Here is a 17263-nt window from a genome sequence, read left to right on the forward strand (position 1 = left end):
CTACCTATTTTCCTACAAACATCTGACTGCTGCCATTTAAGAGAGCCGTGCATGTAAATCACCAGTTAGCCACATCCTCTTTTCCATACTGGTCCCTAAAAAGAATAAATATTTCTCTGATAGTCAACTGATGTTCATGATTCAGAGTTTGAAGGAAGGAAACTTGGGGGAGAGAAGCTCCATGAGGATACCCTTTGATTGTTCACATGTGTGGGAGGAAGAGGCCCTCAATGGAATGGGCCACTGAGTTCACCACAAACCTGGCAGATCCCCAGCACAATTTCCCTATCCCTGCCCCCATTGGCTCCCTGGCAGTGTGACTCCACTAGAATGAGAACTGTGCAAAAGATTTCAAATTTTTGAATGGGTGGGAGGAGATGATGGAGACGTAAAAAAAAAAATCTTGCAGACTTCCTTCATTCTCCCTCCCCTCTTTCCTTTTTTAAATAAGCTCTAATTGAAACCCTGCTACTGGGGACTCCCCTGGCATTGGTTCCCCTCAGGACGTCCTGGGTGATGGGTGGGCCTTTGCAGAAACATAATAGAGCCTGGGGATGAATTATCTGTTTCTGAGAATGGACCCGTGACATGCTTGGTTGATAGAGGTGATTGTGCTGCAGAGTCAGCTGACCCCACCTTCCTCATGAGAAGGGGCAGATTCCAGGCACAGAGTGGACCCTTTCTGTGCAGAACTGGGGGACACAAATGATCCATACTAATTCAAGCAGCAATATAATAATCAAAATCTCCAGCTTGGTTGTGACTATAGCAGCTCCAAAAGAGCTTGTGCAGATTTACATCTTATCTTTTTTTCAGAAGGAGTTCTTTTCTCGGTAGTTGATGGGATAAAGAATATATTTTGACTGTATAGTCATAAAGGTTTATCATGGCATATATTAAAAGCCAAATATCTATTTTTCTTTCAGTTTGGAAACAATAACAACTACATGAACATGACGGAGGCAAATAATGCATTTCTTACTGCAAATGAGGTAGATGTTTTTCTTTTTATCTGTGTTCATATTCCGCTGTTTGCTTTGATAATTTAACAGACTTTCAACAGATGAAGAGTGAAGTGCTGAATTTGTATGTGTTTTATGGAGCACAAAATAAAGACTTTAATGAGAAAGAAAATAACCTGACAGCTCTCCATTACTACTCAATTTAGCTGTCCATAAGGCTGTTACTTACATAGCATGTCAATAGAAACAAATCTGCTTTGTGTATGAAAAAAATTATAAACAGAAGGAAACAAATAAAAGGCACAGTAGGTGTAGATTTTGAAAGCAAGCCTAGTAGAAGTCATTAGTAGCTAATATGCTAATTTCACTCATAGATACAAACATTTTAATTTGGGTTCTTAACACTCACATAAGTTAGAAAACAAAACAACTTAGTTGGCTGCAGTGTTTGTGTTGTGGGAACGAGGAACAGACTTTCAGCCAAGTTTTAGACATGGGCTTGGGAACAAGCCTTGGGTCTGAATTGATGGAGGCTGACAGATCATTGAGGTGATACGTTTGGCTGCTAGCTTGTAGGAGTGGGGCTAGTGAAGGGCTGTGTGCACCAACCACCGTGTTTTTGCAGTTGTTTTTAGACCACAATCTTCTGTCAACCAGTTGTTTAGACTATCATTGCAGTAGTATTGACATCAGCTCTAGATGGAGCTGCCTTTTGGGCATAGCTGGAAAATAACAGCTATTGTTCCAATGAGGGTGGAAAGATAAAAAGGGCAAGATGTATTGCCTAAAAACCTATGGGCATGCATGTGTAATGTAGGAATATGGAGACAGAGGCAGAAACTGGTAGTAAGTAATATTTAATATGTACATAAGGTGTACATCATAAATCTCCCAAGGGTAAGGAAAGGTTAGAAAAATTGAGCAGCCTTGACCTTATTCATTGAAGGTGACAATTCTGTCATGACTGTGCTCGATAGAGCCAAACAGAAAGTGGTATGGAACTCAGTGGCAAAGAAGGCGTTACAATAAAGTTGAAGGTTCAAATTAAGAGTAGTATTTAATGAATCATTTTTACAATGGCCACCATCTCTTTTTATCCAACAACACTGCTTAGGTAAGGGAATATTGTTTGGCACTGGCTCCAGGGTTGTTTGTGATAATGAACACAAACCCCATCTGTAATGACAACATGATGTTTCATTCTGTAGAATTTTTTTCCTACATTTGAATCAAACATTGATGAAAGCTCTGCTGCCAGCAGCTGTTCAGAGACAATTTAATTCCAGCTGTGATAATTCACCGTGTCAGACATTGGCTGTTATATGTTGATACAACAGTTCTCCAGATTTGCATTTTTATCAAAAGGAACAAATGTTTTGAACATTTCAGTACAGATGGCATTTAACCATGCACACACTTCTTAAAAAAAAAATATAAGAAATAAATATTTGAAAAGTTAATAACTTAAAAAATACGATTTGGTAAGATAACCCCCAGAAATGTTATATTATCTTGGTTATAACAGCACCTTTCTGCAATATCAAATCACATACCTCTTTTTACAATCTGAATAGCCCAGTGATTTGGATTAAGACTACATCACTACAATACTTTTTTTTTCTTTTAGATTACATCTATTTTATCCTCATTCTTGGATCATTTAGAGATATTTTTAATGTATACTTATTTCAAGCTATTATATTGTGAGAATTAGTTTTATGTAAGTACTCATCAGTTTACTCATGATTCTCTCTGTACTTGTAAATTATACAAATGTTGCGTTATTATATGGTTGCATTATATATTTATACAGTTGTAATGGATTTATCCCTTTAGATGAGGAAACAAAATCCCATTCTCATAATTACTACTACCTCATAAATATGACACTTAAAACAGAGTTTCAGAGCTAGTCTAATGATACTGATTTCACTGCTTAGAGAAAGAATAAGAATATGATTAAGTGTTAATATTTGCATTATAGTGTGAGCCTAACTTGGCAATTACTGCATTCAGTGTGTGTTTGGTTATTCAGTTTTTACATTTAAATGAGCGCAGCTTATTCATTAGGATTTTGCATATGGACACCGCCGTGCTAGAAAACCATTTTATTCCCGTAAATAATGCCCCGCAGAGAGAACAGTGTAAGCACTAAAACACCTTCACATTTAGAATCCTCACTTCTGCTTTGTTTTCTGTCTCTGTGTCATGATGATTACCATGACCCATTTTTAAAGCACCTTAAATATTTATTGAAATAATATTTCAAGTGTTAATTACAGTGGTAATGAAAACAGCCAAATGCCACATATCAAGAATGAGTGTTTATCCGTATTGTTAATGTGATATGTTAGATTTCATTAAGCAGTAATGGGGTAGCAAATGAGTCACAAATTACAGTTGCATCTGTTACTAGACCACATTAGTGCCAAAATAACTGCAAATGCAGCCATAGGGTTATGTTCATTAGCCAACCACTTCTCATGGCCAATCCATCCTTTGTGTTTGTGAACTCAGCGCTCCACACTAAGAAAATGTATGCCTTTTGTAACATGGCAATGAAAGTCAAATGTCTCCCTAATTCAGGACCAGCTTTCAAATCTGGAATTAAGTTGCGATATTCTGCATCAAGCGAGACTGCTAGAGTCTCAGCAGACTCTCTCACTATGCTCCTGCAGACTGTAGCAGTCTGGGACCTCATCATTTCTGGTGAGAGACCAATAATGACAGCTGACAGGTTCTGTATGCAAGCAAAGGTTTTACTTGTGTTTCAGTTTCCATCTTCTCTCAAGCGGTTATTAATTTATATCATCATTAACAGTCTGAAGGATGACAATTTACAGCACTTAATGAGATCTTTCACTGAACATATCATTTTAAAATTAACGGGAATTAAGACACTCTTTCAAACAATATAAATAATACATGAAACAATTTTTGTCCCTCTCAACTAGAATTTTGAACTAATACAAACAAATAAATCCCAGGGCAGTGCTGCACGTCCAAAACAAGACAGAGTGCCTATTTTAGGCTTGCCAACTGCTGAGTTTGATTGAGATAGTCCTGATTTGGGTATATGTGAAATGGCCTAATTTCAAGTATTAGATTTCTATTATTAAGAAGCAGTGGACCTGAAGTAATATACAGAAATTCATTTAGCTCACAAGAAAGAAATCTGAATAAGCTTAGTTCATTTTTTTTTTCTTCAAATAAAAGTCATCAATGCAGAGGCCAGATCCAGACTGTAGTTGAATAAAGATTATCTTAGACACACACACACACACACACATACAAACCCTGACGATAACTGGCAGTATATATTCTGCTCCAGGCATCTTAACAGGTGTTTACTTAATAAAAAAACCCACTGTTCAAACATGCTGGCTTGCTTCAGAAAACACTGGAAGCTACTATACTCACTATTGTTATTGTATACATTTCTGTGGTCCAAATAATAACCCTTATGCAAAGGGGTCCATTGTACTTCATAGGTGGAGTAGAAAAGAAATCAAAAACTGAATTATAATATTTCATGTTTGTTAGTTGTAAAAAGGAAACAAAAGATGTGCCATGTTCAGTACTGGATTAATGGAGTGTATGTGCTGCAAAATTGTCAGTATTTTATGAAGCATAAGAATAATGTAAGCTGTTGATGCTATTTCAAAAACATATAAATAAAGTGGCAATTTGTTATACAGCCCAAATCCAGTGTGGCTGATGTTCAATCTAACAGCAAAGACAGATGTTGCTAATTAAGTACGCATTAAAAACTGTTAATGCTGATACTCCATTAAATCCATATGATAATGAGACTTAAATCTTTAATCAGACTTATCCACAAAGCCCTATGTATATGAAACTTATAAAATTTGTTATTTACAGAGTTTTCATTTGAGAGCTAAATAATACAGAATTCGTTTGGTTTGCAAATCCAAAAATGAATATTTAGAATGGTGCACTCTAATGTGTTTGCTTTTCTTTTCTTTAGCAGACATTCCATACTCCAAGCCTCGGAGATGAAGAGTTTGAGATCCCACCAATTACGCCCCCTCCTGAGTCAGACCCCACGCTGGGAATGGCAGATATACTGTTGCCCTTTCAGGGTCTAAGCGACCAGCTGCCTGGACAAGGAAATGAATTTACACCCCAGTTTCCTCCACAGAGCTTGGATCTCCCTTCTATTACAATATCACGAAATCTTGTGGAGCAAGATGGTGTAATCCATAGCAATGGATTGCATATGGTAGGCATGGTCCTTTGTATCTTTCAGTTAACTAATAGCACCTGTCAAAACATAGAAATGCAGATTTTTTTAATATATAAAAATACCTATTTTTATTGACCTCTCAAAATATCCGTCTGATCTAGTGGAACGGTAGTCACCCTTAAACATTTGCCAGTATTAAATAGATAATATTACTTGCGTATCTGCAGCACTTTACATATGATAGGGAGTACTACAACTAATGGAATAGCATTACAGCGGACCCTCGCTAGAGCGCGCATCGCTAGAGCGCGGATGCGCATATAGTGCGGTTGTGGCGATGGCTCCCAAATTTCAATATTTAAATTGGGATCCATGGTAACGTGGTCCCCCTGTTAACGCGGTACCGCACCTGGATCCCGAACCCCGCATTTTAGCAAGGGTTCGGTGTATTTGCTTCTCTATGGCAACTGGAAAATGTTTAAGGGTAACTGTTGGTAGATTCAGGAATGTGGGCTTTGTTGTTAATAAACCATGTATTGTTGAGCTGCATATGAATGGATTTCTCTATTTTACAATAAAGGAACCAGCCTGGTAATACTGTTAACGTAAGAATTTGCATTCTGGGACTGGATTTAGAAACCCATGTCCATAGGCCAGATTCTACCACTGCATGCACTCAGGAATGCTGAGGAAGTTCATGAGAGCTATATCCACACTTTTGAGGGCAGAATTTGTTCTATAGAATTGAAGGAACTGCTCTTCCCCTGTAAAACTTCCTCCTGTCTTAGGTAAGTTAGTTACCAAGGAATTATTTGGCTGTATTTTGAGTGGAAGGTAAGGGACTGCCTCGACAGTACCAGGGATGGTTTGCTAGCATAATACAGAGAATGTTTCTTCATTTCCTTTCCTTCCCTTTTTGAACCAATCTATCGACAGTAAAGGAAATATTTTACTATACTATGTATGTATAATTCCATGGAGTTGTTCTAAGAACCCTAAATTTCATCTTTTTAAATTAATAACTTGTTTGTTTTCAGTATTTTGATTATGCTTGGAAATACAGGATAAGATTGTCCTTTGAGGATCCTCGCAAACAGGGGCTCTCTGCTTGTCCATGCCCCTGGGAGTGGTGGTAGGCTGAGGCAAGGCATCATCTATGCCCTTGTCCTCTGGAAAGCCTGGCATGGGGTGCAAGGTAGAGATCTGACTGTGGGGAAGGGTTCGGCCAGCATGATAGGTACACCTTTAACCACACCAATCAGAATCTACTAAAAATTTAGTAAAACCTTAAGATATATTAACTTTTCTACAGAGCCTTTTCATGCTGTGCAACTCCCACTTTAGTGGGAAGTCTGTTGGGATAGCAGTGGGTTGAGGAGTCTCTGGCCAGGATGACTCTGACTATATGGCTGGGAAAGTTGTGGGGGGAACTTTCGGAAGACACAGTTCCTCAGACAGACTGCCATGATGTCAAGTAGATCTGCATGTATCTTGCAGGGTCCATGTATTTTATTGCCCACAGTGTTTGCTCATTCCAGTGTGCAGAGATTCAAATCTCACTTCTTGATCTGCTGGGAACTCTACAAAAGGGAACCTAGTTTTTTCTCCTACAGGTCCCATTTTTTGAGTGTTTTTGGGGTGAGGCTATCAGATCCACAGTTATTTCCAATCTCAGTGGTAAATTTACTGTACTTAGCATTTTAAACTCCTTGGCTACAGTTTGAATTAGTCTCTGTATTTCATAATAAAGAATGGCTATATGTACAGGTAGACAGATACGTTATACAACTAATAGTTATTCAGATTGGCAGTTTTCTAGGAGCTTCTTCTTAGCGTGGTGAAATTAAAATGCAAGTTTACTAGTGGTCTAGAAGAAAGCAAGTCACATTGTCAGTTTACAGTTTTATACACATGGTCTTATTTTTTTAAATGAAACACTCCAGATAAGGTAAAAGCATGGAAAGATTAGATTTCTACCAAGATGCAGTAATTTAAAAAATTACAAATACATGTGCAGCAAATGTTTCTTTGGATTTCTCCATTCTAGCTGAAAGCCCATTACAGCTTGCTGGCTTCATTGCAAACTTGAATGTTCCCATTAAGGTCATGATAAATAGCTAACACTAAAAATAAATAAATAAAAGAATCTCACTGCTGAGCAGGCAGAAAGTCAAAATAATTCCATGGCCAGGAGTCATAACTTTCAGAATACGATCCCTCTACTCTGATCTCATCCTGCCTGGGATTTGTGTATGTTTTGAGCACACGGAGTGATTAAACCAGAGGAAAAAAGTTTATTAAAGTCTCAGGCTTTGGAGTAGAAGTAGGGAATTATGTGCCAAAGAAGTAGGGAATCCTGAACTGTTGTGATTTGTATGGGTATACAGTTCACACACCACAACCAGTTCAGGCACAAATAATAGAATGTTTTTGACCACATCCTGCATACTTCTCCTTGGTGTTACCAGTTGGATTGTGTGAACAAAGTGACCAGGATATGGCTTTTAATTTTGCATTTTTCATATTTTGTGATTCCCCACAAATAATGGTGTTGGATGGTCCCCTTCAGATCTGCTTATGGAAGAGACTGCTTATGGAAGAGACTCTGATTTGGATCACTTCTTCTCCACTGACCCTCCCACCTCCACTAGGTTAGCTACGCTTCTGCAGAATCACGTCCTTCCTTTTCCAGGGCCCACTCTGGGGGAAGGAGTAGACACTGGGGGCTAGATTGTGTGCCCATTGAATTTGACACCATAGCTCCCATTGATTCATTGGTGCAGGACTAGTTCCTGGTGGGCCAGGAGGCGGCCTCGGCAAGCACACACCTCATCCTCCCACCAGCCCCTCTGAGATTTTCTGAGGAGACCGTTAACCCAAACCCCACCCCCCGCAATTCAGGTGGTGCTGGGGAAGCTGTAGCTGTGGGAATCCCTGTTAGCACAGCTCTAATGGAGCTGCCTTACTAGGTAGCTGATGAAGCGGTGCGGGTAGGTCCCGTGGCCCAAGACCAGGGAGGAACTTTGCAGGGGGATTCGTGTCTTGATTTCCTCCCCAGGACTGTTCCCTCTGGGTTTTACTGTGGGAGAGGCAGCCTACGTTTTTAAGTGATGACATTTTTTCCTCCCCTTTCTTCTTAAATCAAACTCTTCCCCTGCCCACAAACACTGGATAGCTTAAGGGTCTTTAAAAAATAAAAAAGGGTCATCGTGCAGGTTTCCCAAAACTCCTTTATCTCTATCTACTATTCAGATACATTCCCAGTGGATCATCTTCATTCTGAAAATAGATAATGAAAACAGTATATCATATTTTATATTGAAAATGGGCACTTTATTCAACTGGTAAATATTTATTAATAATATTAGAATTCATCTTTAAATTAGACATTTCATGAATTACCTTGCCTGGGAGCTATAAAAACTTTATTACAGCAATAAAAAAATGTAAAGGAGGCATTTTGACTATGAAATTTCATTTCGTGGTCAATTGAATTTACTATATCTGAAAGAACTAAAGATGGGGCCATAAAATAATTATGATATTCATATACACTTACAGAACAATGCTCTTATGCAGTGATTTTGGGTAGTCTTATTTTAATGCTTAATTGTTTATGGCTAATTACAAAAGGAGATAGTTTATAGATACTGAAAAACAAGCAGTAGTTTCCTTTGCTGAATATGAACGGTTAAAATAATTTGAGATAAACCACATCAAGTTCATTGGTCATTTTCTGAATTATTAATGAGCTTACTGTAAGTGATAGTTATTTTAGCTTGATATAGCCTTACCTTGTTGCAAAGTACAGTAGAATTTCACCTTGAAGAAATGTCATGAGATTTTAAATCAGAAATTTTGAAAAAAATAAAATGTTTGGACAGAATTATGATTAATACAGTGAGTCTTTGGCTTTGTTCTATGTACTACCTGACATGTTCACCTATAAACTTGAATGCAGAATCGCTGGAGGCATAGTTAAAAATAGGTTATGTCAAGGTTCTCCTATGTCTCCCTGAGGGTACAGAGTTGGCTAGCTACATCATAATACTTCTTCAAGCTCCTCAGATACTCCCCATAGGAGGACCAGAAAAATAATAAATAATACTTTACATTATATTCTTGATTTATTATGACTTATATTCTTCAGTTCATGCAAAGTGCAAGCAAGATGTTTATTACCAGAATAGTTATTAAAAGATTGTATTGATGGATTAACAATTGGTCATGCTATTAAGAAGAAGATAGTTTATGATGTATTGGGACTGATTTCCTACCCTGCCACATTGGTTTTGCTTTAGAAAAGAGTGACAATTTGTCACACTGCTGATTAGCTTCATTATTATTGGCAACAAGCACAATACATTTATCTTACTTAAATGCATGCTATTACATTTAAAAACAGGCAACAGCAACGAAAAAGGGGAGATAAAAGGAGTGCAGTATGATTAACATTTACATTTTAATAATATGCAAATAAAATCCTAGTATTCAAAAATGTATTAATGAAAAATGGAATGTTGATGCTTTTTTGACTTCAAAGAAACCCTTGATTTACATGATGCAGATACTATACTTATAAATATCTAACTCAAAATAAGTAGAAATCAGTAGCAATATTCTGGCAAAAACATTTTACACTGAGGCTCTGTTGTCTGTTTAGATGATCTTCTGAAAAATTATTTTAATCTACAAAAGATGGCAATTCTATAAAACTACAACTTGTGCTCCTGAGGGTTCCCTTTTTTTAACACCTCTCTATAATCTGCCCAGCCTGCTGAGTAGCATTGACATCAGTAGTACATCAATTTCAGAAAGTGGATTATTTTTACTAGACAGCTATTGTGACATATTGGGTCAGTCATAAATGAAAGATATTCATGCAAGCATGCAATACTTGTAATGAAGTCTCACTCTGACCTTCTGTATGATTGATTCTGTAATTTAGTTTTCTCAGGCAGTGCCTGAAATGAAATGAAATCATGTTGAACAAGTTTTGAATACCCACAGTGCACCAGGAGAAGAAAAATCTGCAGCCCCAGAGGCTTGAGAGAGAGCAGCTGAACGATTTATCTCCATGCTATTATAGCCTTTGCCAGCGTTCAACATTTCTTTCTTTCTTTCTTTCTCTTTCTTTCTTTTTTTTTCTTATTTGGCTTAAGTACTTAATTCTGCAGGTAGCTGTAAATGGGAAAATAAAATGCTGTTCAGATTTAAAATGACAGGACAGGAGTATGTGCAGGGGACTGATAAAATATCTTGAATAGAACTGACCTTTCATGTAGCTGAAAGTTACTGGGGATTCATCCTCATAATTACCATATAGATTATTTTTATTTCTTTCCTGCATTGAAACATTTCAGAGAGCAGTAGTGCTGATTGAATGAAAATTGAACTTGTTAACATTCTTTTCAGCTTAGCCTGTTGTACATAACAGAAGGTTAGCTTTGATGAATTTTGAAATTCTCTTTCTGATATCTAAGAAACAGACAGTAAAGTAATTTTCTCTTTTCAGTTGTTTTTTTTCCCTTTTATCCAAAAAAGTATAGATTTTACAAAAACAAACTGATAATTTTACATATATTGCTCCATATATTTTACTGACTGTTGGAGAAATTGTGTTTTCTGTTTGGTGAGGATTTGATCCTATTTGAGTTTTATGATTGTGACAATACCCTGATTACATTTAGGATCCTGCCCAGATACACTTAATTCATTTTGGAATAAACTCATCTTTAATTATGTTACCATTTAAATGTCAGCTTGAGGTCAAAAATCAAAAAATGATGGTGGGTATAACTGAGATAATAAGAAGAGACTTTTAAATAAACAGTGAACCGATGTCATGGCCTTAAAGAATTTAGTTGCAATTTTTATCCTGTTAGAGGGTAGTAAATACGCAAACCAAAGAAGGAAATGTTATAAACATCTCAAAATAGTGGTGCTTTTTACTTAAAGATCTGAATCTTACTGTATTCAATCCCAAATTGCTAATTTAACTTTTCAGTGACTAGATTAACTCAAAATGGCAAAAATTAAAGCTAAAAAAAAACTAGTTTAAATGGTAAAAAAGTCTTCATTTCAGGCAATTACTTCATCACACATGACTGCATACCTCTAATTTATATCTTTAATTTTCATTTACAAAGAAACTTCCATGTAATCTTTTTTAAAATATTTGGTTTATAATTTTAAATTTTGAGAGAAAGGAGTAGGTTTTCAATTAATACAGAGTTATAGCTATGTTTAATGTGTTACAGATAAAACAGTTATTTCATGGGTCATTAATGTGTTTAATGCCTGGAACGTTCTATTAAAACAAGCCCTTGTTATTGTTATGAACATGTTTATTGCCATCCTTAATAGGAAAAAATACAACTAATTCTGGAAGGTGATAATTATTCATTTATAAGAACAGTGGCCATTCTCACCAGAAGAGATCTTTTACTTTCCATGATTTGATTTTTTTCTCAAGAAACTATGGGCCACTAAAGTTCAGATTAAGATCAGAAGTATTAGTCTGTTTTATATTTGAGTTGTACTTTAGGAATAGTAGTTTTTATAGTCACCCCTTTCAAGAAATAAGATACCCACAGACATGATCTCAAAATAAATAATTGCTGTTGACTAAGTGTAACTAAAACGAAAGGGTACTCTTAGGGACCAATCCTGCAAGAAGCTGCATGCATTTGGCTTTCATTGAAGTCAGAGAGAGTTGTGTGTATTTAGCGCCCTTCAAAAGATGCTTAGCACCTTGGAGGAGTAGTCCCTTAATTCTCAGTTAAGGCTTTGCAATACCAGTGTGCATTGGAATCGTGACAGTTGGTTTTATACCTGCAAATTTGAGTTCAATGCTTAGTTGAACAACTTTTGGGATTTCTAGAGGTGGAAATAAACAGTATATATAGCCCACTCAATTTACAGTAACAATCCCGGCTACAGCCACTGCAGTTTGACACAACACTAAAGCAAATACAGTCCTTCCCTATCTTGATGATGGACTAAAACATCTAACTGGTTTTTGCAGACTCTAGTTTATTATGCCCTCAATGCCATTTTAATTTTGTATGTTTCAGTGCAGACAAAAGTCACTTTGCTATAAGACGTGTTTCCTCCTTCTCTCTTCTTGATACAAATTTAACAAATCCAGGTGCTAGTGAACTTGTTACAGTACAAACAAACAAAAACCCCAAATGCTCTTTCAAAAAATGATGTAACTCAGAGCAAAATGGAAACTGAGTATACTGAAATGAGAATCCCCATTATTGGTCCATTAGTCAAAATGGACTCGTACCATATCATAGAAACCGTAGATTAAGTTCAGTAGCAGCAATATGATACAGATTGGCAGCATTTGCCTGAGACACCCATCCAGTGAGCTGGTGATGTTGCTTCTAGTAAATATGAAGGGGTTTTGCTAAGTCACTGGTGCAGGTGACGACGTATTACCCCTTCCAGATATGTGAGGGGCTTTCTAGAAAGAGAGAGGAAGGATCTAGGCTGTGGTTGAGCACTGAGGAAGAAAAATTAATTAATATAGCAGGACTGTCTTTCAGCCAACCAGGCTGAGACAGTATTGTGATAGGCACTACAGGAATATATAGAAGAGTTTTCAGTCTAGGAGCAGCCAAGTGTCGGATGAGTTCTGTGGAGTGAAGGAGTGAGCGGAATTTGTTATCTTGTTAATTTCTGTGTTAACAGAACCAAGCTCCAAGACAGAAGTGAGATCCACACCATGTATGGATTGCTTTTGAAATGTAGTTGGAAAAGGCAACTATCACACATGGTTTACGGTTGTTGTTTTTTTTTTAATCTCTTTGCAAAAGTGGTATAAAAGAAGAAACCTGGAGGAAGTCCTGACTTAGATGATATGCCACAGCAGACCCAGGCTGCAGACTGACAAGAACAACCAAGATAGTTCTAAGAATAGTAGTAGCAAGCCCAGTCTGCAGTCCAACTCCAACAGCAGCAATTCCAGGAGCAAATGTTCCAGAAGACACCATTTAGGCTATCGATATTCATGGCAGTTAGCCAGGATGGGTAAGGAATGGTGTCCCTAGCCTCTGTTTGTCAGAGGGTGGAGATGGATGACAGGAGAGAGATCACTTGATCATTACCTGTTAGGTTCACTCCCTCTGGGGCACCTGGCATTGGCCACTGTCGGCAGACAGGATACTGGGCTGGATGGACCTTTGGTCTGACCAAGTATGGCCCTTCTTATGTTCTAATACCCATCATCCTTTCTCTGTTCAAGATGGGACTGAATGATGACAGTGCCTGGTCACCTTTGAGCAGATGGACACTGCTGTTGCCTGGGAGTAGTCTTGGGCTGTCCATTTTGCTCCTTTCCAAGTTCTTTTCTGGCCTTTGGTAAGAACGTTGCCACTGACTACCTTCATTGTCCCTGGCTGCCATCCTAGACTGGGTTAGGATCTTTGAGGAGAAGTACCAGCAGCATTTCTGGGGGGAAGGTCTTTTCCTCAGGGTTGTGGCTGCACTCCTTCACCTAGCAACTAACCTATGAGGTGACTTGGTGTCTCAAGCCTGAGTATTAGTCAGTGGAAGAAATTATGGATTGGTTTTAGGCTGTCTGCTCAAGAGTTGCGGACTTGGGTGGACCCACATCAACTGTCTATGCTGGCAGACGTTGTGCAGCACCCAGAAGACTACATGGAGAAGCTGAGCTACCAGAGGGACCACCACAGCCATGGGCAGCCCGAGCCTGAAAGACCGTTCATAAGCCAGACTGAAAAAACATCAGAGAAAACTGAACGGACCGTAGGATTAGAAGTAGGGAGTTAAAACACATTCTCTCCCAGACTGTAGGGAGAGCTGGCCACACCTCCTAACCCATGTTTTGTTTGTGAAGGGAGGCATATAAGAAAATTCTGTGCCTTAATGAGATGTGACATGGAGATATGTGAGATCAAGCCAGCAGAAAAGGACACTCACCTAGATCTAGGGGTGATTCACTAGTTGCTCCTTTGTTTGCTCTTTGTGTGAGAAAGGAACTGAGATATATCCAAAACTTTCTCCCTTTCAGGCGTGTAATAATGAGGAGATATGTGGTCTTGCTGAGATCTCTGGGGTCTCCAAGGGATGAACTGTGCCTGTATGAGTGGAAGGGAGAATGGCTTTTTGACCTGAGAGACTTGTAGTACACTTAGACCAGAAGATTTAAAACAGCCTAAGTGTTTTCAGGTAGCAGAACCTGTGCATGTCTCCTCTATCCAGAGGAACTTCTAGATGTATCTTGCAGCCTTAATTCCCTGTGAATGGAGATGGTCATTTATCCTTTCCTGTTGTTGTGGGACAAGGCTAGGCAAACTTTCCTCTCTCCAGAGACGTGAGACAGGGTCATGGCTGTGGAACAGGAGATGCTGGCAACCACAGTTGGGCTGGTATTTAATCTGTATATTTGAAAACATGAATACTTCTTGAATGGTGGCAATACTGAGCAAAGCTTTGTGTTGTATTTCATAAAACAAGGATTTAATCTATGACAGATAAAAGCATCCTGTTAGTATGTTTTTTTGATGGACGGACAAATTCAAATCTTCTACAAATTTGATTAATGGATTCTTTTATCTATACTGCAGTTGTGGAGAGAGAACATTGATGATTTCCTTCAGAGAGATGCTGACTTACAAAATCTGAGTAATTTACAGATAGGAACAAGCGATGGTTTTGCTTTTTATATTGAAGTAAATTTATCAGTTGGTATATCACATTGGCTTATGTTATCTTGACAGTGACAAATCTGAAGGATAATAGAATGTGTAATGTTTTAAGTCAACTTTCCAGGGGGTAGTTGGTATACCCGCAGAGTAATTTGCACACGTAAGTGTAGGATTTGTAATACATACTTTTGTGGGGACATTTACCATATCCTTCTGTAAAAAACTGACCCACAAAGTTCAGAGTTTGATCCTGGTCCTGTATCTTTATACAGGCAAAACGTTTATTGGACTGTCCTGACATTGTTTTTCTGCAAGACTCCCACTGAAATTTAAGTGGAAGTGTTGCCTAAATAAATTATTCTGGATTGGCCCCCTTGATTTTAACAGTATTTTTGAAGTTATCAAGACTTCAGGATTGCTCCATGATATTTAAGAGTGATTTTTCTAGTGATTTGAGCCTAAAATTCAGATTGTATTTTTAAAATATCATATTAAATGTTCATGTAGGGTGAAATTCTCCTGTCTGCAGAAGACTAGTGCAATGCCATTACACCGAAGTTACCATCAAAATAGGGTTTAAATGGGATGTAAGCAGTGTACAGGTTCATGCTAGCCCCTTGCTCCAGGTGAATTTCACTCTGCTCTATCAAGAGGAATACTAAATAGTTCGCTTTGATTTCTGCTGGATGTTTTGTGAGTTTGATGTTACAAGAGCAATATCTAGCACTGTCCTTGGTTGGAAGGAAAGGCTATATAGTTCCAGTTGTATCTGCATTGCATATCATATAGTGAAGTCTGCAACATTGTGCTGGTGCACTGCAGTAATTGCCTCCATTACTTGGGGAGGGAAGAGGGAGATGGACAGTTCAAAAGGACAATCCTTTTTAAAAAAAAAACAGGGATGCTTACAGAAAAGAGTGTTAGACTAGGTTGGCAAAGCAGTGAGCAGTCTGATGTCTGGAGATCCTCTTGGTTCCTTTGATTTTGCCTTCTGTGTATCACATTACACTGAGATAATAGTGCAGAACTCTAGGACTACGAACAGTTAAATTATGCACACATATATAATGGACACTAACATTTGCTTGCGGACAATTTGAGAGGGGAGAGTTTTGGTGGTAAAACATTTTAGGCTAAATATTGACTTGCCCCGAGCATGGGTGTTCTGGAAGGGGCAGGGTTTGCTGACTCCCTCACAACAGTGCTTTTGCACAGGACTCCACCATAACTTTATCTTTAGTGCTCTTGAGGGATATTAAGCAGAGCTATGTGAAACTTCGGGTGTGTCTACACTACAATAAAACACACGCAGCTGGCCCATGTCTGCTGACTTGGGCTCCTGGGGTTTTCAGTCAGCACCGAGTTCATACAAATCCTTTCCCATTTTGATTTCAAATTCATATAAGTTTGCACCCCCTAATTCTTATGATATTCAAACCTGATTTAGCCCTGGTGCTACTGGACTCTTGCATTTTGTCTCATTTCAGGTCAGAACCATGGAGTATTGTCCAATTTCAACCCAAAACCATAAATCAGACAAGGTTCACTCAAAACTTGATTCAGTTCATCTTAAAAGATGGATGAATATTTTGGCAAACCTGATCTAAGTTTTGAGTTATATTGTGAAAGTTGTGCACATTTCAAATAAAAAACCACACCGAATCCCATGTAAATTCATAATACGAATTGGTAGAGCCCTGCAAATCTGCGGATATCCTCATCCGCGGATCATTTTTGCAGATTGCCGTTAGGATGCAGATGCAAATTTTGTATCTGTGCAAGGCTCTAGAAATGGGTACATAGTATTATCTGTTGTTTTGACTATTCCAAAAAGATGTATTCTGAATATGTGAGCGTTACTGTTTCACTTGTCAGTGTTTCAAGTACTAATGGAATTAAAATATCACATAGACACTGTGATCCAAACACTGATTATATTCTTTCCCTGAATACTTCTGATATGTGAAAGTTCCTCATAATTCTCTAGATAATGAAGGAAATGTTACTGATCCTGTTGACTCTATAGGAAGTGTTACTGATAAGGAATCCACCATGCTTAAAATGTTTGAGGAAAAAAATAAACAGTTAAGGTATCTTGGTGGACTTTTACATGATAATAGTGCCCTCAAGTTGATTTACAAGCTCAGAAGGGATTCACCAAGGCTGTGAACCAAAAAAGTTAGGACTGTGTATATACCATTCCTTCATACTATCACACCAGACCATTATAAAAATATAAACAGGTCTTCCACTTCTTTTTCTGAAATCTCCTCTGCATGCACAGTTACGTACAGTATTCTACTGAAATTCACAATGTCTCTCCACAAAATAATAATTGTATTCACGCTCCATTCATCATGTTATTGAAATACATATATTAGGAATATAACTGAGTATAAATGCAGCAAATGTAT

At 37.9% G+C, this 17263-nt stretch overlaps 1 protein-coding gene across 4 annotated transcripts in view; it reads left to right on the plus strand.

The window, feature by feature from the left end:
- Nucleotides 1-17263, plus strand: part of TOX3 (TOX high mobility group box family member 3) — a 100543-nt gene that overhangs the window by 73139 nt on the left and 10141 nt on the right. For 2 of the 4 annotated variants that reach the window (XM_048816810.2, XM_048816808.2), the window contains exons 2-3: nucleotides 927-992; nucleotides 4954-5205. In XM_048816810.2, coding sequence (XP_048672767.1) covers nucleotides 927-992; nucleotides 4954-5205 — 318 coding nt within the window. Of the gene's footprint in view, nucleotides 1-926; nucleotides 993-4950; nucleotides 5206-17263 lie in introns of all 4 variants that reach the window. The other 2 variants (XM_048816809.2, XM_048816806.2) reach the window with 1 other exon arrangement.

The sequence above is a fragment of the Caretta caretta genome, chromosome 12, assembly GCF_965140235.1.
Source record: "Caretta caretta isolate rCarCar2 chromosome 12, rCarCar1.hap1, whole genome shotgun sequence".
Classification (NCBI taxonomy): Eukaryota; Metazoa; Chordata; order Testudines; family Cheloniidae; genus Caretta; species Caretta caretta.